Genomic DNA, 25,000 nt, shown 5'->3' with positions numbered 1-25,000 from the left:
GTGAAAGTATGTCTGTGAGTGTGTGTCTGTGAGTGTGTGTCTGTGTGAGAGTGCGTGTGCGAGTGAGTGTGAGAATGTGTGTCTGTGTGTGTGTGTGTGTGTGTGTGTGTGTGAGTGTCTGTGAGTGTGTGTCTGTGAGAGTGTGTGCCTGTGTGTGTGTGTGTGTCTGTGAGAACGTGTGTCTGTGAGTGTTTATCTGTGTGAGTGTACGTGTGCGTGTGTGTGTCTGTGTAAGTGTGTGCGTGTGTGCCTGTGTAAGTGTGTGTGTGTGTGGGAGTGTGCGTGTGTCTGTGTAGGTGTGTGCGTGTGGGTGTGAGAATGTGTGCCTCTGTGTGTGTGTGTGTGTGTGTGTGTGTGTGTCTGTGTGAGTGTGTGTCTGTGTGAGTGTGTGTCTGTGTGAGTGTGTGTCTGTGAGAGTGTGTGCCTGTGTGTGTGTGTCTGTGAGAACGTGTGTCTGTGAGTGTGTATCTGTGTGAGTGTACGTGTGCGTGTGTCTGTGAATGTGTGTGTCCGTGTAAGTATGTGTGAGTGTATTTGTGTGTCTGTGTAAGTGTGTGCGTGTGTGCCTGTGTAAGTGTGTGTGTGTGTGGGAGTGTGCGTGCGTGTCTGTGTAGGTGTGTGCGTGTGAGAATGTGTCTCTGTGTGTGTGTGTGTGTGTGTGTGTGTGTGTGTGTCTGTGTGAGTGTGTGTCTGTGTGAGTGTGTGTCTGTGAGTGTGTGCATGTGTCTGTGTGTGTCTGTGCCCGTATGTGTGTATGTGTGTGTGTGTCTGTGCCCGTATGTGTGTGAGTGCGTGTGTGAGAGAATGTGTGTCTCTGTGTGTGTGTGTGTGTGTGTGAGTGTGTGTCTGTGTGAGTGTGTGCATGTGTCTGTGTGTGTGTGTCTGTGCCCGTATGTGTGTGAGTGTGTCTGTGCGCGTGTGAGTGTGAGAATGTGTGTCTGAGTAAGTGTGAGTATGTGTGTGTGTCTGTGTGAGTGTGTGCATGTGTGTGTGTCTGTGTGAGTGAGTGACAGGGTGTGTGACTGCGTGAGTGTGTGTGTGTGTGTGTGTGTGAGTGAGTGTGTCTGTGCATATGAGAGTGTGTGTGTGTCTGTGTGAGTGTGTCTGTGTGTGTGTCAGTGTGAGTGTGTTTGTGTGAGTGTGTCTGTGTGAGTGAGTGTGTGTCTGTGTGTGTGTCTGTGTGTGAGTCTGTGTGTGAGTGTGTGTGTCTGTGTGAGTGTGTGTCTGTGTGAGTGAGTGTGTGTGTGTCTGTGTGTGTGTGTTTGTGTGAGTGTGTCTGTGTGAGTGAGTGAGTGAGAGTGTGAGTGAGTGTGTGTCTGTGTGTGAGTCTGTGTCTGTGTGTGTGAGTGAGTGTGTGTCTGTGTGTGTGTGTGTGTGTTTGTGTGAGTGTGTCTGTGTGAGTGAGTGAGTGAGAGTGTGAGTTAGTGTGTGTGTGTGTGTGGGAGTGTGCCTGTGTGTCTGTGTGAGTGTGTGCATGTGTGTGTGTCTGTGTGAGTGAGTGACAGGTTGTGTGTCTGCGTTAGTGTGTGTGTGTCTGTGTGTGTGTGTGTGTGTGTCTGTGTGAGTGTGTGTCTGTGAGTGTGTCTCTGTGAGTGTGTGGATGTGTCTGTGTGTGTGTGAGTGTTGTGTCTGTGTGTGTCTGTGCCCGTATGTGTGTGAGTGTGTCTGTGTGCATGTGAGTGTGTGTGTGTGTGTGTGTGTGAGACTGAAGGGGATCTCAGGTGAGGCAGGGGTTAATGGAGGCCGGAGCGCCAGCACTGGATTCCCCCTCCGCCCTCAGGGACAGTTACTCACGTAGATCTCCGCGCCGTAGAACCCGTCCTGATACACCACCCTGTGTTCAACAACAACACAACCACAGCGATGATTAGCACCAATCACACGGCAGCAGAACAGTCACATGACTGCCAGAAATAAAGCCCATGCAGAGATGAAGAGGGAGATCCTCAGGAGCTCATTTAATCAGATCAATATCAGCTCCAAATCAAGATCGTTCTAACACATTCTAATACAGACACAAATAAACAAGGGAAAGAGCTGGATATTGCAAAGTTACTCAATGATGACAGTTCTATAATCTGCACAGCGAGTGTCATTCTTCAGCTGAGTGATAAACTCACGCTCCGTAGGCCGGGATGGGTGGAGGAGGAGGAGCCGTCCGGAAGGTGTTGTAAACGGCCCGGCCTCTGCCCCTCAGGTGAGCCCCTCTGTACGCCACCGTCCCTCCGGCTGCGGGATACGGGAAACCCGCCACTGCACACACACACACACACACACACACACACACATCAGCAACGTCTCGCTGACACCACCAGATGATCAAGGACACGCTGGGTGCTGTTGCGGAACGTCTCGTTGCTAGGGTGTTGCTAGGGTGTTCAGAGCAGTTGCATCCTAAAGTCTCTGTGATCTCTGGATGTGTTTGAGTTGGAAGCTTTTTTCAGCCGTTATATCATCTAATATAAGCTGATTTTGCACATCAATCTGGGTAAAAGCTCATTTTATTGCCCACCAAACTTTTTTTTAAAATATTTTTTTCTTATTTTAACCCATTATATTACCCACCAATTTTATTTTTTTTATTGGACAACAAATGTTATTTTCTTATTTTTACAAATTTTAATGGCCACCTAAATAATTTTGTAACACGGTTTTATTTTACTTTTATCCATTTTATTGGCCAGCAAATGTAATTTCTTTTAAATTTTTACACATTTTATTGGCCAAAAAAGCCCTTTTTAAAGTATTATTTTTAACCAATTTATTGGCTATCAAATGCCTTTTTTAACCATTTTGTCTTATTTTTACCATTTTATTGGCCACCAAATGTAATTTTTATTTAATTTTTACTAATTTTATTGGCCAAAAGTATTATTATTTTGAACCAATTTGGCTATCAAAGGTTTTTATTTTTTAAAAATGTTTACCAATTTATTGGCCAGCAAATGAATGTTTTTGCATTATTTTTACCCATTTTATTGATCACCAAAAGTATTTTTTGACCATTTTTCTTGTTTACCATTTTTTAAAAAACAATTTATTGCCCACTAAATGTATTTTTTATACCAATTTGACCTTATATTATTGGCCACCAAATATATTTTTTTCATTTTTTTTAAACACATTTTATCATTCATTTTATTGGCAACCAAAAGCATTTTTTAAATGATCATTTTTAACCAATTTATTAGCAAATTTACTTTTTTAGCCATTTTGTCTTATTTTTATCCACTTTACTAGCCAGGAAATGTATTTGTTTTTCTCACATTATTTCCTTATTTTTAACCAATATATTGGCCAGCAAATGCATTTTTTTCTTTCGTCTCCCCCACCCCCCATTTTATTGGTCACCAAAAGTATTTTTGAGGGAGTATTTTTGACATTTTTCTCATTTACCATTTTTTTTTCTTATTTTTTACAAATTTTATTGGCCAAAAATATTATTATTATTTTGAACCAATTTGGCTATCAAATACCTTTTTTTTTCCCCCCACAATTTTTATCTTATTTTTTACCAATTTATTGACCAGCAAATGCATTTTTTCCGTTATTTTTACCATTTTATTGGCCAAAAAAGCCTTTTTAAATGATTATTTTTAACCAATTTATTGCCCACCAAATGTATTTTTTTAATACAATTTGTACCTTATTTTATTGGCCAGCAAAGCATTTTTTAAACAATGTTTTTCTTACTTTTAGCAAATGTAATATTTATTTTATTTTTACAAATTTTATTGGCCAAAAAAAAGCCTATTTTTAAATTATTATTTTTAACCAACTTATTAGCTATCAAATGCCTTTTTTTTTTTACTATTTTGTCTTATTTTTATCAATTTTATTGGCCAGCAAATGCATTTCCACCGTTATTTTTGCCCATTTTAATGGTCACTAAAAGTTTTTTTGACATTTTTCTTATTACCATTTTTTTCTTATTTTTACTTATTTTATTGGCCAAAAAAGCCTTTTTTAAATGATTATTTTTAATAATTTATTAGCTATCAAATGCTTTTTTTCTTTCTTATTTTATTGCCCACTTAATGTATTTTTAATAACAATTTTACTTTATTTTATTGAGCAGCAAATTTTTTTCTTCTTCTTAATTTTACTAATATTATTGGCCACCAAAAGCATTTTTAACAATGTTTTTCTTACTTTTAGTAAATGTAATTTTTCTTTTATTTTTACAAATTTTATTGGCCACCAAATATATAATTTCATAATCATTTTTAATAATTATATCAAGTCTGTGCTTGAAAAAATCTCCTCAAGCAATGCAGTTTGATCTCTGTCCGCAAGGCTACACAACTTCATCAATCTGTCCGCGCACATCTTCATCCTGACACGACTTATCAATGCAATCACACAATGAACACACTCTCTAGTATCGGTTCAACAACAACAACATAAATATCATGTATACATTTCAATTATTAAAAAACGAAAAATATTGTTTGACTCCTCCTGTGATGTATGTGAAAGTAAGCTCATAATGAGCCGGCAAGCACATTCATGCACACACACGCACACACACACCCCTCAGAGGAGGACGCGATCACACACACACACACACACACACACACACACACACACACCGTGACGGGACGGTTAGGACTCATAACCCGCTCGATGGCGTTTTGTGTGAAGGAGTGTGAGGGAGTAATCCACGCGCAGATTAATCAAATCAACCGCGAGTGCTTCATTATCTCCGCAACGTGCCGAGCAACAATGAGGAGAGAGCTCATTAACACACTCCAGAGCCCAGAGATCTGCAGACATTTCCTCATGTGTGTGTTCTTATCCAAGCACTTGGGCAGTGTGTTTTCACTCAAAGCAAAGCTGAACAACAGCATAAGTGTGAACACATGACCGATGGAGAATCACTACGAGCCTCTGGTTCTCAGTGTAAAAGTGCGCGTGAAACGTGCGAGCGATGCTTCTGCTCATTCGTCAAAGTCATCTGAAGAGATATTCCGCGTGTGCATTTCCACCAGCAGTGCCAACACACACACACACACACACACACGGTGTCAGCGGAGCGACTGATCCCCGCGCGAGGCCGGGCCGATACTCTCTGAGCTCATTACCTCAGACTCATCACTAGAGGCTCATGGGAAGGTTTGGGTTGCAAACAACAAAGAAGAACCTGGCGCCACAGAGGCTTCATCAGCACACACACTCCTCACTACAGTCCAGCACACACACACTCCTCACTACAGTCCAGCACACACACACTCCTCACTACAGTCCAGCACACACACTCCTCACTACAGTCCAGCACACACACACTCCTCACTACAGTCCAGCACACACACTCCTCACTACAGTCCAGCACACACACACTCCTCACTACAGTCCAGCACACACACTCCTCACTCCAGTCCAGCACACACACACTCCTCACTACAGTCCAGCACACACACTCCTCACTACAGTCCAGCACACACACACTCCTCACTACAGTCCAGCACACACACTCCTCACTCCAGTCCAGCACACACACACTCCTCACTACAGTCCAGCACACACACTCCTCACTACAGTCCAGCACACACACACTCCTCACTACAGTCCAGCACACACACTCCAGTCCAGCACACAAACTCCTCACTACAGTCCAGCACACACACACTCCTCACTACAGTCAAGCACACACACTCCTCACTACAGTCCAGCACACACACTCCAGTCCAGCACACACACTCCTCACTACAGTCCAGCACACACACACTCCTCACTACAGTCCAGCACACACACTCCTCACTCCAGTCCAGCACACACACACTCCTCACTCCAGTCCAGCACACACACTCCTCACTCCAGTCCAGCACACACACTCCTCACTACAGTCCAGCACACACACTCCTCACTCCAGTCCAGCACACACACTCCTCACTCCAGTCCAGCACACACACACTCCTCACTACAGTCCAGCACACACACTCCTCAACAACACACACTCCTCACTACAGTCCAGCACACACACTCCTCACTACAGTCCAGCACACACACTCCTCACTACAGTCCAGCACACACACTCCTCACTACAGTCCAGCACACACACTCCTCACTACAGTCCAGCACACACACTCCTCACTACAGTCCAGCACACACTCCTCACTACAGTCCAGCACACACACTCCTCACTACAGTCCAGCACACACACTCCTCACTACAGTCCAGCACACACACACTCCTCACTACAGTCCAGCACACACACACACTCCTCACTACAGTCCAGCACACACACACACTCCTCACTACAGTCCAGCACACACACTCCTCACTACAGTCCAGCACACACACTCCTCACTACAGTCCAGCACACACACTCCAGTCCAGCACACACACTCCTCACTACAGTCCAGCACACACACACTCCTCACTACAGTCCAGCACACACACTCCTCACTACAGTCCAGCACACACACTCCTCACTACAGTCCAGCACACACACTCCAGTCCAGCACACACACTCCTCACTACAGTCCAGCACACACACACTCCTCACTACAGTCCAGCACACACACTCCTCACTCCAGTCCAGCACACACACACACTCCTCACTCCAGTCCAGCACACACACTCCTCACTCCAGTCCAGCACACACACACTCCTCACTACAGTCCAGCACACACACTCCTCAACAACACACACTCCTCACTACAGTCCAGCACACACACTCCTCACTACAGTCCAGCACACACACTCCAGTCCAGCACACACACTCCTCACTACAGTCCAGCACACACACTCCAGTCCAGCACACACACTCCTCACTCCAGTCCAGCACACACACTCCTCACTACAGTCCAGCACACACACTCCTCACTCCAGTCCAGCACACACACTCCTCACTCCAGTCCAGCACACACACACACACTCCTCACTCCAGTCCAGCACACACACTCCTCACTCCAGTCCAGCACACACACACACTCCTCACTCCAGTCCAGCACACACACTCCTCACTACAGTCCAGCACACACACTCCTCACTCCAGTCCAGCACACACACACACTCCTCACTACAGTCCAGCACACACACTCCTCAACAACACACACTCCTCACTACAGTCCAGCACACACACTCCTCACTACAGTCCAGCACACACACTCCTCACTCCAGTCCAGCACACACACACTCCTCACTCCAGTCCAGCACACACACACACTCCTCACTACAGTCCAGCACACACACTCCTCACTCCAGTCCAGCACACACACTCCTCACTACAGTCCAGCACACACACTCCTCACTACAGTCCAGCACACACACTCCTCAACAACACACACTCCTCACTACAGTCCAGCACACACACTCCTCACTACAGTCCAGCACACACACTCCTCACTACAGTCCAGCACACACACTCCTCACTACAGTCCAGCACACACTCCTCACTACAGTCCAGCACACACACTCCTCACTACAGTCCAGCACACACACTCCTCACTACAGTCCAGCACACACACTCCTCACTACAGTCCAGCACACACACTCCTCACTACAGTCCAGCACACACACTCCTCACTACAGTCCAGCACACACACTCCAGTCCAGCACACACACTCCTCACTACAGTCCAGCACACACACACTCCTCACTACAGTCCAGCACACACACTCCTCACTACAGTCCAGCACACACACTCCTCACTACAGTCCAGCACACACACTCCAGTCCAGCACACACACTCCTCACTACAGTCCAGCACACACACACTCCTCACTACAGTCCAGCACACACACTCCTCACTCCAGTCCAGCACACACACACTCCTCACTCCAGTCCAGCACACACTCCTCACTCCAGTCCAGCACACACACACTCCTCACTACAGTCCAGCACACACTCCTCACTCCAGTCCAGCACACACACTCCTCACTACAGTCCAGCACACACACTCCTCACTCCAGTCCAGCACACACACACTCCTCACTACAGTCCAGCACACACACTCCTCAACAACACACACTCCTCACTACAGTCCAGCACACACACTCCTCACTACAGTCCAGCACACACACTCCTCACTACAGTCCAGCACACACACTCCTCACTACAGTCCAGCACACACACTCCTCACTACAGTCCAGCACACACACTCCTCACTCCAGTCCAGCACACACACACTCCTCACTACAGTCCAGCACACACACTCCTCAACAACACACACTCCTCACTACAGTCCAGCACACACACTCCTCACTACAGTCCAGCACACACACTCCTCACTCCAGTCCAACACACACACACACACACTCCTCACTCCAGTCCAGCACACACACACTCCTCAGTACAGTCCAGCACACACACTCCTCACTCCAGTCCAGCACACACACTCCTCACTACAGTCCAGCACACACACTCCTCACTACAGTCCAGCACACACACTCCTCAACAACACACACTCCTCACTCCAGTCCAGCACACACACTCCTCACTCCAGTCCAGCACACACACACTCCTCACTACAGTCCAGCACACACACACTCCTCACTCCAGTCCAGCACACACACACTCCTCACTCCAGTCCAGTCCAGCACACACACTCCTCACTACAGTCCAGCACACACACTCCAGTCCAGCACACACACACTCCTCACTACAGTCCAGCACACACACACACACACACACACACACACACACACTCCTCACTCCAGTCCAGCACACACACACACACTCCTCACTCCAGTCCAGCACACACACACTCCTCACTCCAGTCCAGCACACACACTCCTCACTACAGTCCAGCACACACACTCCAGTCCAGCACACACACACTCCTCACTACAGTCCAGCACACACACTCCTCACTACAGTCCAGCACACACACTCCTCACTACAGTCCAGCACACACACACTCCTCACTACAGTCCAGCACACACACTCCTCACTACAGTCCAGCACACACACTCCTTACTCCAGTCCAGCACACACACACTCCTCACTACAGTCCAGCACACACACTCCTCACTACAGTCCAGCACACACACTCCTCACTACAGTCCAGCACACACACTCCTCACTACAGTCCAGCACACACACACTCCTCACTACAGTCCAGCACACACACTCCTCACTACAGTCCAGCACACACTCCTCACTACAGTCCAGCACACACACACTCCTCACTACAGTCCAGCACACACACTCCTCACTACAGTCCAGCACACACACTCCTCACTACAGTCCAGCACACACTCCTCACTACAGTCCAGCACACACACTCCTCACTACAGTCCAGCACACTCACTCCAGTCCAGCACACACACTCCTCACTACAGTCCAGCACACACACTCCTCACTACAGTCCAGCACACACACTCCTCACTACAGTCCAGCATACACACTCCTCACTACAGCCCAGCACACACACTTCAGTCCAGCACACACACTCCTCACTACAGTCCAGCACACACACACACACACACACACACACACACACACACACACACACACACACACACACACACACACACACACACACACACACACACACACACACACACACACACACACACACACACACACACACACACACACACACACACACACACACTCCTCACTCCAGTCCAGCACACACACACTCCTCACTCCAGTCCAGCACACACTCCTCACTACAGTCCAGCACACACACTCCAGTCCAGCACACACACACTCCTCACTACAGTCCAGCACACACACACTCCTCACTCCAGTCCAGCACACACACTCCTCACTACAGTCCAGCACACACACTCCAGTCCAGCACACACACACTCCTCACTACAGTCCAGCACACACACTCCTCACTCCAGTCCAGCACACACACACTCCTCACTCCAGTCCAGCACACACACTCCTCACTACAGTCCAGCACACACACACTCCTCACTACAGTCCAGCACACACACTCCTCACTACAGTCCAGCACACACACTCCTCCCTACAGTCCAGCACACACACTCCTCACTACAGTCCAGCACACACACTCCAGTCCAGCACACACACTCCTCACTACAGTCCAGCACACACACACTCCTCACTCCAGTCCAGCACACACACACTCCTCACTCCAGTCCAGCACACACACTCCTCACTACAGTCCAGCACACACACTCCAGTCCAGCACACACACACTCCTCACTACAGTCCAGCACACACACTCCTCACTACAGTCCAACACACACACACTCCTCACTACAGTCCAGCACACACACACTCCTCACTACAGTCCAGCACACACACTCCTCACTACAGTCCAGCACACACACTCCTTACTCCAGTCCAGCACACACACACTCCTCACTACAGTCCAGCACACACACTCCTCACTACAGTCCAGCACACACACTCCTCACTACAGTCCAGCACACACACACTCCTCACTACAGTCCAGCACACACACTCCTCACTACAGTCCAGCACACACTCCTCACTACAGTCCAGCACACACACACTCCTCACTACAGTCCAGCACACACACTCCTCACTACAGTCCAGCACACACACTCCTCACTACAGTCCAGCACACACTCCTCACTACAGTCCAGCACACACACTCCTCACTACAGTCCAGCACACTCACTCCAGTCCAGCACACACACTCCTCACTACAGTCCAGCACACACACTCCTCACTACAGTCCAGCACACACACTCCTCACTACAGTCCAGCATACACACTCCTCACTACAGCCCAGCACACACACTTCAGTCCAGCACACACACTCCTCACTACAGTCCAGCACACACACACACACACACACACACACACACACACACACACACACACACACACACACACACACACACACACACACACACACACACACACACACACACACACACACACACACACACACACTCCTCACTCCAGTCCAGCACACACACACTCCTCACTCCAGTCCAGCACACACTCCTCACTACAGTCCAGCACACACACTCCAGTCCAGCACACACACACTCCTCACTACAGTCCAGCACACACACACTCCTCACTCCAGTCCAGCACACACACTCCTCACTACAGTCCAGCACACACACTCCAGTCCAGCACACACACACTCCTCACTACAGTCCAGCACACACACTCCTCACTCCAGTCCAGCACACACACACTCCTCACTCCAGTCCAGCACACACACTCCTCACTACAGTCCAGCACACACACACTCCTCACTACAGTCCAGCACACACACTCCTCACTACAGTCCAGCACACACACTCCTCCCTACAGTCCAGCACACACACTCCTCACTACAGTCCAGCACACACACTCCAGTCCAGCACACACACTCCTCACTACAGTCCAGCACACACACACTCCTCACTCCAGTCCAGCACACACACACTCCTCACTCCAGTCCAGCACACACACTCCTCACTACAGTCCAGCACACACACTCCAGTCCAGCACACACACACTCCTCACTACAGTCCAGCACACACACTCCTCACTCCAGTCCAACACACACACACTCCTCACTCCAGTCCAGCACACACACTCCTCACTCCAGTCCAGCACACACACTCCTCACTACAGTCCAGCACACACACTCCTCACTCCAGTCCAGCACACACACACACTCCTCACTACAGTCCAGCACACACACTCCTCACTACAGTCCAGCACACACACTCCTCACTCCAGCACACACACTCCTCACTACAGTCCAGCACACACACTCCAGTCCAGCACACACACTCCTCAACAACACACACACTCCTCACTACAGTCCAGCACACACACTCCTCACTACAGTCCAGCACACACACTCCTCACTACAGTCCAGCACACACACTCCAGTCCAGCACACACACTCCTCACTCCAGTCCAGCACACACACACACTCCTCACTCCAGTCCAGCACACACACACTCCTCACTCCAGTCCAGCACACACACTCCTCACTACAATCCAGCACACACACTCCTCACTCCAGTCCAGCACACACACACACACACTCCTCACTACAGTCCAGCACACACACTCCTCAACAACACACACTCCTCACTCCAGTCCAGCACACACACTCCTCACTCCAGTCCAGCACACACACTCCTCACTCCAGTCCAGCACACACACTCCTCACTCCAGTCCAGCACACACACACTCCTCACTCCAGTCCAGCACACACACACTCCTCACTACAGTCCAGCACACACACTCCTCACTCCAGTCCAGCACACACACACTCCTCACTACAGTCCAGCACACACACTCCTCACTACAGTCCAGCACACACACTCCTCACTACAGTCCAGCACACACACTCCTCACTACAGTCCAGCACACACACTCCTCACTACAGTCCAGCACACACACTCCTCACTACAGTCCAGCACACACACTCCAGTCCAGCACACACACTCCTCAACAACACACACACTCCTCACTACAGTCCAGCACACACACTCCTCACTACAGTCCAGCACACACACTCCTCACTCCAGTCCAGCACACACACTCCAGTCAAGCACACACACTCCTCACTCCAGTCCAGCACACACACACACACACACTCCTCACTCCAGTCCAGCACACACACACTCCTCACTACAGTCCAGCACACACACTCCAGTCCAGCACACACACTCCTCACTACAGTCCAGCACACACACTCCTCACTCCAGTCCAGCACACACACTCCAGTCCAGCACACACACTCCTCACTCCAGTCCAGCACACACACACTCCTCACTCCAGTCCAGCACACACACACACACACTCCTCACTACAGTCCAGCACACACACTCCTCACTACAGTCCAGCACACACACTCCAGTCCAGCACACACACATTCCTCACTACAGTCCAGCACACTCACTCCAGTCCAGCACACACACTCCAGTCCAGCACACACACACTCCTCACTCCAGTCCAGCACACACACTCCTCACTACAGTCCAGCACACACACTCCTCACTCCAGTCCAGCACACACACTCCTCACTACAGTCCAGCACACACACTCCTCACTACAGTCCAGCACACACACTCCTCACTACAGTCCAGCACACACACTCCTCACTCCAGTCCAGCACACACACACACTCCTCACTCCAGTCCAGCACACACACTCCTCACTACAGTCCAGCACACACACTCCTCACTCCAGTCCAGCACACACACTTCTCACTACAGTCCAGCACACACACTCCTTCACTACAGTCCAGCACACACACTCCTCACTACAGTCCAGCACACACACTCCTCACTACAGTCCAGCACACACACACTCCTCACTACAGTCCAGCACACACACTCCTCACTACAGTCCAGCACACACACTCCTCACTACAGTCCAGCACACTAACTTTTTAAGTGCTATATAGCACCAATTTTGGTGCTTCAGTGGTTCTTCAGCAGTTCTTCAGAGGTGCTATATAGCACCAATTTTGGTTCTTCAGCAGTTCTTCAGAGGTGCTATATAGCACCTTAGTCAAAGAACCACTGAAGAACCTCTGAAGAACCGCTGAAGAACCACTGAAGCACCAAAATTGGTGCTATATAGCACTAAAAAAGGTTCGCCAATGATTACGAGCCAAGAACCATTTTTGGTGCCATATAGAACCTTTTTTTTTTTTAGAGTGTAACATAAAAAAACTTATTTTGATTAGTTGCCGTAATGTAAAAACACAAGCATGACTCACAGATCAGATCATCTTTCTAACAGTGTATAGCACAACTCTACACAGACACCACTAGCTTTGACTTTAGTTTTTGCATCTGATGCGATGAAATTCACACATTTTTAAGTCCAAAGGAGCCCAAATAGTTTGAATGAATGATGTGATGTTTGTACCAGTGCTGAACATCACAGCAGTGTGTGTGTGTGTGTGTGTGTGTGTGTGTGTGTGTGTGTGTGTGTGTGTGTGTGTGTGTGTGTGTGTGTGTGTGTGTGTGTGTCGAAGCCCTGAGATGATGGGTGTTATTTAAATGGCCGAGCTCTGAGACGGACCGTGAGCTTCCTCCAGATGAAACTCCAGCAGCCTCGTCTCATCCCAATGCAAAGGCTTCATATAACAGACGGCAATAAGCGGAGGAGCCCCTGTGAGTGTGTGTCTCGCTGCTCCATTACACCGCCAGCCGCCCAGGCTTCTCCCACTACACCACCCGCGCTCTGTTAGCAGACCGAAAGACAATCTGAAGCAGCCGGAGTGACACACACACACACACACACACACACACGAGAACACGAGCAGTGCTGCATATCCCTCTAGTTCCTTCCCTTTATACTGTCGGAAATTACAAAAAAGACTAAATTACCAGTTTTTGGGTTTTATTTTGGAAACATATACAATGAAAGTGTAAGTGTGTGTGTGTGTGCATGTGTTAATGTGTGTGTGTCTGTGCGTTTGAGAGTGTAAGTGTGTGGGTGTGAGTGAGTGTGTGTGTATGTGTAAGTGTGTGTGTGTGTGTGTGTGTGTGTGTGTGTGTGTGTGTGTGTGTGTGTGAGTGTGTATGTGTATGTGTATGTGAGAGTTTAAGGCCCAATCCCAATTGTATTTTATACCCCTTCCCCTACACCTACCTGTTCCCCTTGCCCCTTGAAACAGAGTGCCAAGGTGTAGGGGTGAAAATATTCCCCTAAGAAATGGGACACCACTACTATACCATTACACGTCATACCCCGTTTAATTTATTATAATGTCCTGTGACATTTAACCAGTATGAACAGCAATGAAGTGCGTAGGCTATATCTAACAGAAATCAGGCGCGAGCACGTTTAACAAATTACTCACTCCCAACAGAGTTTTGCGCTGTATTTGGACTTAATAAAACGGCGCTCGTTTTCAGTTCAAAAACATATGAGACAGAGTTTCCTAAGATGATACAGAACATACAAGACTAGCGAAGCCGCTTTTCCATTGGACCAAACTGTTCTCTTTGTTTATTAACTGTTCCATTCCGTGCTGATCCGAGCCGGCCGGTACGGATATGGTTTCATTATCTACTGTGGTGCTGCGATAATGTTCATACGTTATACTTCAAGTCAGTCGTTGCCTTGGTAACGCAAGAGTTTACAGACGATATGTGATATAAATATCGACTGCGTTATGAAGGATGACCAGATATATATTTTTAAACTATTATTAATATGTGTTCAAAACACCCAAATAGTGCGTTTAGCAAGCTACGGAGAAACGGGCAGCCAGGCGACACACAAGTGATCGATCCCGAGTGGCAACACACACACATTCTATGCAGCAAGGTAGTTGGTGGAGTGAAACTCCTCATACCCCTTCGTTCGAAGTGTGGTCCTGAAAAATCTTGGTTTGAAGGGCTATCTGGCCCTTCCCCTTACCCCTACCACTCCAGCCAAAAGAGAATCGAGACACCCCTACCCCTTCACGTGAACGCGCAAAACGAAGGGGTAGGGGAAAGAGAAGGGCTAAGGGGTAGAAATGGGATTGGGCCTTTAAGTGTGTGTGTACAAGTGTGTGTTGAATGTGTGGAGAGTGTGTATGTGAGTGTGTATGTGCGTTTGCGAGAGAGTGTGTGTGTTTAAATGTGTGTGCGTGTGTGTGTCAGTGCATGTATGTGAGAGTAAGTGTGCGTGTGTGAGAGTGTGTATGTGAGAGTTTAAGTGTGTATGTGAGAGTGTAAGTGTGTGTGTGTACAAGTGTGTGTGAGTGTGTGGAGAGAGTGTGTATGTGTGTTTGCAAGAGTGTGTGTGTACAAGTGTGTGTGAGTGTGTGGAGAGAGTGTGTATGTGCGTTTGTGAGAGAGTGTGTGTTTAAGTGTAGCTTTCCTGTAGCTCAAACAGTAGAGCATGGTGCTAGCAACGCCAAGGTCATGGGTTCGATTCCCAGGGAAAGCAAGAACTGACAAAATGTAAAATGTGTACCTTGAATGCAATGTAAGTCGCTTTGGATAAAAGCGTCTGCCAAATGCATAAATGTAAATGTAAATGTAAGTGTGTGTGCGTGTGTGTCAGTGCATGTATGTGAGAGTAAGTGTGCGTGTGTGAGAGTGTGTATGTGAGAGTTTAAGTGTGTATGTGAGAGTGTGAGTGTGTATGTGTGTTTGCAAGAGTGTGTGTGTGCATGTGTGTGTGTGAGTGCATGTAAGTGAGAGTAAGCGTGCGTGTGTGTGTGTGTGTGAGTGTAAATGTGTGTGTAAGTGCACGTGAGTGTGTGTAAGTGTGTGAGTGTGTGAGTGAGTGAGAGAGCGTGTGAGTGTTTGTGTGTGAGAGAGTGTGTATGTGAGAGTGTAAGTGTGTGCGTATGAGTGCGTGTGTAAGTGTGTATGTGAGAGTTTAAGTGTGTATGTGAGAGTGTAAGTGTGTGTGTGAGTGTGTGTGAGTGTGTGTGTGAGTGCATGTATGTGAGAGTAAGTGTGCGTGTGTGTATGAGAGTGTGTATGAGAGTGAGTGTGTGAGTGTAAGTGTGTGCGTGTGTGAGAGTGCGTGTGTGTGTGTGTGTGAGAGAGTTTGTGAATGTGTATGTAAGAGTTTAAGTGTGTATGTGAGTGTAAGTGTGTGTGTACAAGTGTGTGGAGAGAGTGTGTATGTGAGAGTGTGTATGTGCGTTTGCGAGAGAGTGTGTGTGTTTAAGTGTGTGAGAGTGTGTGTGTGAGAGTGTGTGTGAATGTAAGTGTGTGTGAGTGTGTGGTGTGAGTGTGTGGAGAGAGTGTGTATGTGAGAGTGTGCATGTGTGTTTCCGAGAGAGTGTGTGTGTCTGTGTGTGTGAGAGTTTAAGTGTGTGTGTGTGTGTGTGTGTATGTGTAAGTGTGTGTGAGAGAGTGTGTATGAGTGTAAGAGAGTAAGTGTGTGTGTGTGAGTGAGTAGTGTAAGTGTGTGTGTGTGAGTGTGTGTGCATGTGAAAGTGTAAGTGTGTGTGAGAGAGTTTGTGTGTGTGTGTGTGTGTGTGTGTGTGTGTGTGTGTGTGTGTGTGTGTGTGTGTGTGTGTGAGAGAGTGGGAGAGAGTGTGTATGTGTGTGAGAGAGTGTGTGTGAGTTTGAGAGAGACAGTGTTTGTGTGAGTGTGTGTGTTTGTGTGTGTTCTTATGTGTGTAAGTGTGTGTGTGTATGTGTGTAAGTGTGTGTACCCTATATATCCATTCATGATGTTCATTGTATGATGTTATTTAAATCTGTATGTATCCCTCGATGTTGTGATGTGTTCAGGTGGATTAGTTTGTCTGCGCTGTGTTAGCGTGTGTTAGCGTGTGTTAGCGTGTGTTAGCGTATGTTAGCGTGTGTTAGCGAATGTCTCCGCTGAGCTCAAATGTCATTTCATTTTCCTTATGAAAGACTTTTACAGTCATTGAGACTCGAGGGCGAATCAGAATGAACTCAGAACAGAGTGCGCAAAATGAACTGAAGCCAATTACTCTGCGCTGAATTCTTCATTTGTGCCACCGAAGAGTTTTAAAAGAAATGTGATCCGTGACTGCTAATCAAATTGAGCCCAGAGCTAACTAGCAGCGCTAATGACACGACCACCATCTGACTGCAATAAATTAAACCAGCGCTTATGATGTGTTCAATAGCGTGTGCTTTTATTGGTAATGGAAACCAACGTGGCATCTAGTTTCACTAATAACACGCTAGCATGAGTAGCTTTATTGGCCGCTGGTAGAGGCGAGTGCTAGCGCAGCGGTCTTGGGTTCACTTCCATAAAGTGGAAAATTACTGACATCAGCACTGAGCCTCTGAGCGGGACATTTAGCCCCTGATCGGCCCCCTCACACATCTGCAGTGCACTCGTCTGGGTCAATAACAGCAGTCGAATGACAAGCATCACTAGAACTAGCGATCAAACCTCCAGCGCTGAGCATTACAGTTCAGAGTGTGTGTGTCGTCTTGCAGCGCGCGAGGGATTCCGCAAATCATGTGTGTGTGTTGAGGAGAGTTTGTGCTGTTACTTAAAGTGATGAGATGTGATTAATGTCACGTGAAATAGAAAGAAAACTAGCTTGAACATCCTAGCAACACCGGAGAAACCAGCTTGAACACCCTAGCAACACCAGAGAAACCGGCTTGAACACCCTAGCAACACTAGATAAACAAGCTAGAAGACCCTAGCAACACCAGAGAAACCGGCTTGAACACCCTAGCAACACCAGAGAAACCGGCTTGAACACCCTAACAACACCAGAGAAACCAGCTAGAACACCCTAGCAACACCAGAGAAACCAGCTTGAACACCCTAGCAACACCAGATAAACAAGCTAGAAGACCCTAGCAACACCAGAGAAACCGGCTTGAACACCCTAACAACACCAGAGAAACCAGCTTGAACACCCTAGCAACACCAGAGAAACCGTCTTGAACACCCTAACAAGACCAGAAAAAACAGCTTGAACACTCTAACACACCCTAGCAACACCAGAGAAACCGGCTTGAACACCCTAACAACACCAGAGAAACCAGCTTGAACACCCTACCAACACCAGAGAAACCAGCTAGAACACCCTAACAACACCAGAGAGACCAGCTTGAACACCCTAACAACACCAGAGAAACCAGCTAGAACACCCTAACAACACCAGAGAGACCAGCTTGAACACCCTACCAACACCAGAAAAACCAGCTAGAACACCCTAACAACACCAGAGAAACCAGCTAGAACACCCTAACAACACCAGAGAGACCAGCTTGAACACCCTACCAACACCAGAAAAACCAGCTAGAACACCCTAACAACACCAGAGAAACCAGCTAGAACACCCTAACAACACCAGAGAGACCAGCTTGAACACCCTAACAACACCAGAGAAACCAGCTTGAACACCCTAGCAACACCAGAGAAAAAAGCTTGAACACCCTAGCAACACCAGAGAAACCAGCTTGAACACCCTAGCAACACCAGAGAAACCAGCTTGAACACCCTAACAAAACCAGAGAAACCAGCTAGAACACCCTAGCAACACCATAGTAAACCAGCTAGAACACCCTAGCAACACCATAGCAACACCAGAGAAACCAGCTAGAACACCATAGCAACACCATAGAAACCAGCAAGAACACCCTAACAACACCATAGAAACCAGCTAGAACACCCTAACAACACCATAGAAACCAGCCAGAACACCCTAACAACACCATAGAAACCAGCTAAAAACCCTAGTAACACCAGAGAAACCAGCTAAAAACCCTAGCAACACCAGAGATACCAGCTAGAACACCCTAGTAACACCAGAGAAACCAGCTAAAAACCCTAGCAACACCAGAGATACCAGCTAGAAAACCCTAGCAACACCATAGAAACCAGCTAGAACACCCTAACAACACCATAGAAATCAGCTAGAACACCCAATCAACACCAGAGAAACCAGCCACAACCCCCTAACAACACCAGAGAAACCAGCTAGAACACCCTAGCAACCAGCTAGAACACCCTAGCAACACCATAGAAACCAACTAGAACACCCTAACAACACCATAGAAATCAGTTAGAACACACAATCAACACCAGAGAAACCAACTAGAACATCCTAACAACACCAGAGAAACCAGCTTGAACACCCTAGCAACACCAGAGAAACCAGCTAGAACATCCTAACAACACCAGAGAAACCAGCTTGAACACCCTAACAACACCAGAGAAACCAGCTAGAACATCCTAACAACACCAGAGAAACCAGCTTGAACACCCTAGCGACACCAGAGAAACCAGCTTGAACACCCTAGCAACACCAGAGAAACCAGCTAGAACACCCTAGCAACACCAGAGAAACCAACTAGAACACCCTAACAACACCATAGAAATCAGTTAGAACACACAATCAACACCAGAGAAACCAACTAGAACATCCTAACAACACCAGAGAAACCAGCTTGAACACCCTAGCAACACCAGAGAAACCAGCTAGAACATCCTAACAACACCAGAGAAACCAGCTTGAACACCCTAACAACACCAGAGAAACCAGCTAGAACATCCTAACAACACCAGAGAAACCAGCTTGAACACCCTAGCGACACCAGAGAAACCAGCTTGAACACCCTAGCAACACCAGAGAAACCAGCTAGAACACCCTAGCAACACCAGAGAAACCAACTAGAACACCCTAACAACACCATAGAAATCAGTTAGAACACACAATCAACACCAGAGAAACCAACTAGAACATCCTAACAACACCAGAGAAACCAGCTTGAACACCCTAGCAACACCAGAGAAACCAGCTAGAACATCCTAACAACACCAGAGAAACCAGCTTGAACACCCTAACAACACCAGAGAAACCAGCTAGAACATCCTAACAACACCAGAGAAACCAGCTTGAACACCCTAGCGACACCAGAGAAACCAGCTTGAACACCCTAGCAACACCAGAGAAACCAGCTAGAACACCCTAGCAACACCAGAGAAACCAACTAGAACACCCTAACAACACCATAGAAATCAGTTAGAACACACAATCAACACCAGAGAAACCAACTAGAACATCCTAACAACACCAGAGAAACCAGCTTGAACACCCTAGCAACACCAGAGAAACCAGCTAGAACATCCTAACAACACCAGAGAAACCAGCTTGAACACCCTAACAACACCAGAGAAACCAGCTAGAACATCCTAACAACACCAGAGAAACCAGCTTGAACACCCTAGCGACACCAGAGAAACCAGCTTGAACACCCTAACAACACCAGAGAAACCAGCTAGAACACCCTAGCAACACCAGAGAAACCAACTAGAACACCCTAACAACACCATAGAAATCAGTTAGAACACACAATCAACACCAGAGAAACCAACTAGAACATCCTAACAACACCAGAGAAACCAGCTTGAACACCCTAGCAACACCAGAGAAACCAGCTAGAACATCCTAACAACACCAGAGAAACCAGCTTGAACACCCTAACAACACCAGAGAAACCAGCTAGAACATCCTAACAACACCAGAGAAACCAGCTTGAACACCCTAGCAACACCAGAGAAACCAGCTTGAACACCCTAGCAACACCAGAGAAACCAGCTAGAACACCCTAGCAACACCAGAGAAACCAACTAGAACACCCTAACAACACCATAGAAATCAGTTAGAACACACAATCAACACCAGAGAAACCAACTAGAACATCCTAACAACACCAGAGAAACCAGCTTGAACACCCTAGCAACACCAGAGAAACCAGCTAGAACATCCTAACAACACCAGAGAAACCAGCTAGAACATCCTAACAACACCAGAGAAACCAGCTAGAACATCCTAACAACACCAGAGAAACCAGCTAGAACATCCTAGCAACACCAGAGAAACCAGCTAGAACATCCTAACAACACCAGAGAAACCAGCTTGAACACCCTAACAACACCAGAGAAACCAGCTAGAACATCCTAACAACACCAGAGAAACCAGCTAGAACATCCTAACAACACCAGAGAAACCAGCTTGAACACCCTAGCAACACCAGAGAAACCAGCTAGAACATCCTAGCAACACCAGAGAAACCAGCTAGAACATCCTAACAACACCAGAGAAACCAGCTTGAACACCCTAACAACACCAGAGAAACCAGCTAGAACATCCTAACAACACCAGAGAAACCAGCTTGAACACCCTAGCGACACCAGAGAAACCAGCTTGAACACCCTAGCAACACCAGAGAAACCAGCTAGAACACCCTAGCAACACCAGAGAAACCAACTAGAACACCCTAACAACACCATAGAAATCAGTTAGAACACACAATCAACACCAGAGAAACCAACTAGAACATCCTAACAACACCAGAGAAACCAGCTTGAACACCCTAGCAACACCAGAGAAACCAGCTAGAACATCCTAACAACACCAGAGAAACCAGCTTGAACACCCTAACAACACCAGAGAAACCAGCTAGAACATCCTAACAACACCAGAGAAACCAGCTTGAACACCCTAGCGACACCAGAGAAACCAGCTTGAACACCCTAGCGACACCAGAGAAACCAGCTTGAACACCCTAGCAACACCAGAGAAACCAGCTAGAACACCCTAGCAACACCAGAGAAACCAACTAGAACACCCTAACAACACCATAGAAATCAGTTAGAACACACAATCAACACCAGAGAAACCAACTAGAACACCCTAGCAACACCAGAGAAACCAGCTAGAACATCCTAACAACACCAGAGAAACCAGCTTGAACACCCTAACAACACCAGAGAAACCAGCTAGAACATCCTAACAACACCAGAGAAACCAGCTTGAACACCCTAGCGACACCAGAGAAACCAGCTTGAACACCCTAGCAACACCAGAGAAACCAGCTAGAACACCCTAACAACACCATAGAAATCAGTTAGAACACACAATCAACACCAGAGAAACCAACTAGAACATCCTAACAACACCAGAGAAACCAGCTTGAACATCCTAACAACACCAGAGAAACCAGCTTGAACACCCTAACAACACCAGAGAAACCAGCTAGAACATCCTAACAACACCAGAGAAACCAGCTTGAACACCCTAGCAACACCAGAGAAACCAACTAGAACACCCTAACAACACCATAGAAATCAGTTAGAACACACAATCAACACCAGAGAAACCAACTAGAACATCCTAACAACACCAGAGAAACCAGCTTGAACACCCTAGCAACACCAGAGAAACCAGCTAGAACATCCTAACAACACCAGAGAAACCAGCTTGAACACCCTAACAACACCAGAGAAACCAGCTAGAACATCCTAACAACACCAGAGAAACCAGCTTGAACACCCTAGCAACACCAGAGAAACCAGCTAGAACATCCTAACAACACCAGAGAAACCAGCTTGAACACCCTAACAACACCAGAGAAACCAGCTAGAACATCCTAACAACACCAGAGAAACCAGCTTGAACACCCTAGCGACACCAGAGAAACCAGCTTGAACACCCTAACAACACCAGAGAAACCAGCTAGAACACCCTAACAACACCAGAGAAACCAGCTTGAACACCCTAACAACACCAGAGAAACCAGCTAGAACACCCTAACAACACCAGAGAAACCAGCTTGAACACCCTAACAACACCAGAGAAACCAGCTTGAACACCCTAACAACACCAGAGAAAAAAGCTTGAACACCCTAGCGACACCAGAGAAACCAGCTTGAACACCCTAACAACACCAGAGAAACCAGCTTGAACACCCTAGCAACACCAGAGAAACCAGCTTGAACACCCTAACAACACCAGAGAAACCAGCTTGAACACCCTAACAACACCAGAGAAACCAGCTTGAACATCCTAACAACACCAGAGAAACCAGCTTGAACACCCTAACAACACCAGAGAAACCAGCTTGAACACCCTAACAACACCAGAGAAACCAGCTTGAACACCCTAGCAACACCAGAGAAACCAGCTTGAACACCCTAACAACACCAGAGAAACCAGCTTGAACACCCTAACAACACCAGAGAAACCAGCTAGAACACCCTAACAACACCAGAGAAACCAGCTTGAACACCCTAACAACACCAGAGAAACCAGCTTGAACACCCTAACAACACCAGAGAAACCAGCTTGAACACCCTAACAACACCAGAGAAACCAGCTTGAACACCCTAACAACACCAGAGAAAAAAGCTTGAACACCCTAGCAACACCAGAGAAACCAGCTTGAACACCCTAACAACACCAGAGAAACCAGCTTGAACACCCTAGCAACACCAGAGAAACCAGCTTGAACACCCTAACAACACCAGAGAAACCAGCTTGAACACCCTAACAACACCAGAGAAACCAGCTTGAACATCCTAACAACACCAGAGAAACCAGCTTGAACACCCTAACAACACCAGAGAAACCAGCTTGAACACCCTAGCGACACCAGAGAAACCAGCTTGAACACCCTAGCGACACCAGAGAAACCAGCTTGAACACCCTAACAACACCAGAGAAACCAGCTAGAACACCCTAACAACACCAGAGAAACCAGCTTGAACACCCTAACAACACCAGAGAAACCAGCTAGAACACCCTAACAACACCAGAGAAACCAGCTTGAACACCCTAACAACACCAGAGAAACCAGCTTGAACACCCTAACAACACCAGAGAAAAAAGCTTGAACACCCTAGCAACACCAGAGAAACCAGCTTGAACACCCTAACAACACCAGAGAAACCAGCTTGAACACCCTAGCAACACCAGAGAAACCAGCTTGAACACCCTAACAACACCAGAGAAACCAGCTTGAACACCCTAACAACACCAGAGAAACCAGCTTGAACATCCTAACAACACCAGAGAAACCAGCTTGAACACCCTAACAACACCAGAGAAACCAGCTTGAACACCCTAACAACACCAGAGAAACCAGCTTGAACACCCTAACAACACCAGAGAAACCAGCTTGAACACACAATCAACACCAGAGAAACCAGCTAGAACACCCTAACAACACCAGAGAAAAAAGCTTGAACACCCTAGCAACACCAGAGAAACCAGCTTGAACACCCTAACAACACCAGAGAAACCAGCTTGAACACCCTAGCAACACCAGAGAAACCAGCTTGAACACCCTAACAACACCAGAGAAACCAGCTTGAACACCCTAACAACACCAGAGAAACCAGCTTGAACATCCTAACAACACCAGAGAAACCAGCTTGAACACCCTAACAACACCAGAGAAACCAGCTTGAACACCCTAACAACACCAGAGAAACCAGCTTGAACACCCTAACAACACCAGAGAAAAAAGCTTGAACACCCTAGCAACACCAGAGAAACCAGCTTGAACACCCTAACAACACCAGAGAAACCAGCTTGAACACCCTAGCAACACCAGAGAAACCAGCTTGAACACCCTAACAACACCAGAGAAACCAGCTTGAACACCCTAACAACACCAGAGAAACCAGCTTGAACATCCTAACAACACCAGAGAAACCAGCTTGAACACCCTAACAACACCAGAGAAACCAGCTTGAACACCCTAACAACACCAGAGAAACCAGCTTGAACACCCTAACAACACCAGAGAAACCAGCTTGAACACACAATCAACACCAGAGAAACCAGCTAGAACACCCTAACAACACCAGAGAAAAAAGCTTGAACACCCTAGCA

The 25,000-nt window shown here is 47.5% G+C and overlaps 1 protein-coding gene across 1 annotated transcript in view; it reads right to left on the bottom strand.

Annotated features, from left to right (window-relative positions):
- rbfox3b (RNA binding fox-1 homolog 3b) overlaps nucleotides 1-25,000 on the bottom strand; it is a gene marked incomplete at both ends in the record, with an annotated part of 149,682 nt that overhangs the window by 22,032 nt on the left and 102,650 nt on the right. Inside the window, 2 exons of the mRNA XM_079813739.1 lie at nucleotides 1,795-1,834; nucleotides 2,121-2,253. Of these exons, the coding sequence (XP_079669865.1) occupies nucleotides 1,795-1,834; nucleotides 2,121-2,253 (173 nt within the window). The remainder of the gene's footprint in view (nucleotides 1-1,794; nucleotides 1,835-2,120; nucleotides 2,254-25,000) is intronic.

Source organism: Gobio gobio (assembly GCF_949357685.1).
Source record: "Gobio gobio genome assembly, chromosome: 1".
Classification (NCBI taxonomy): domain Eukaryota; kingdom Metazoa; phylum Chordata; class Actinopteri; order Cypriniformes; family Gobionidae; genus Gobio; species Gobio gobio.
The sequence above is the reverse complement of the archived record's forward strand: the minus strand, read 5'-3'. Positions and strand labels throughout refer to the sequence as shown.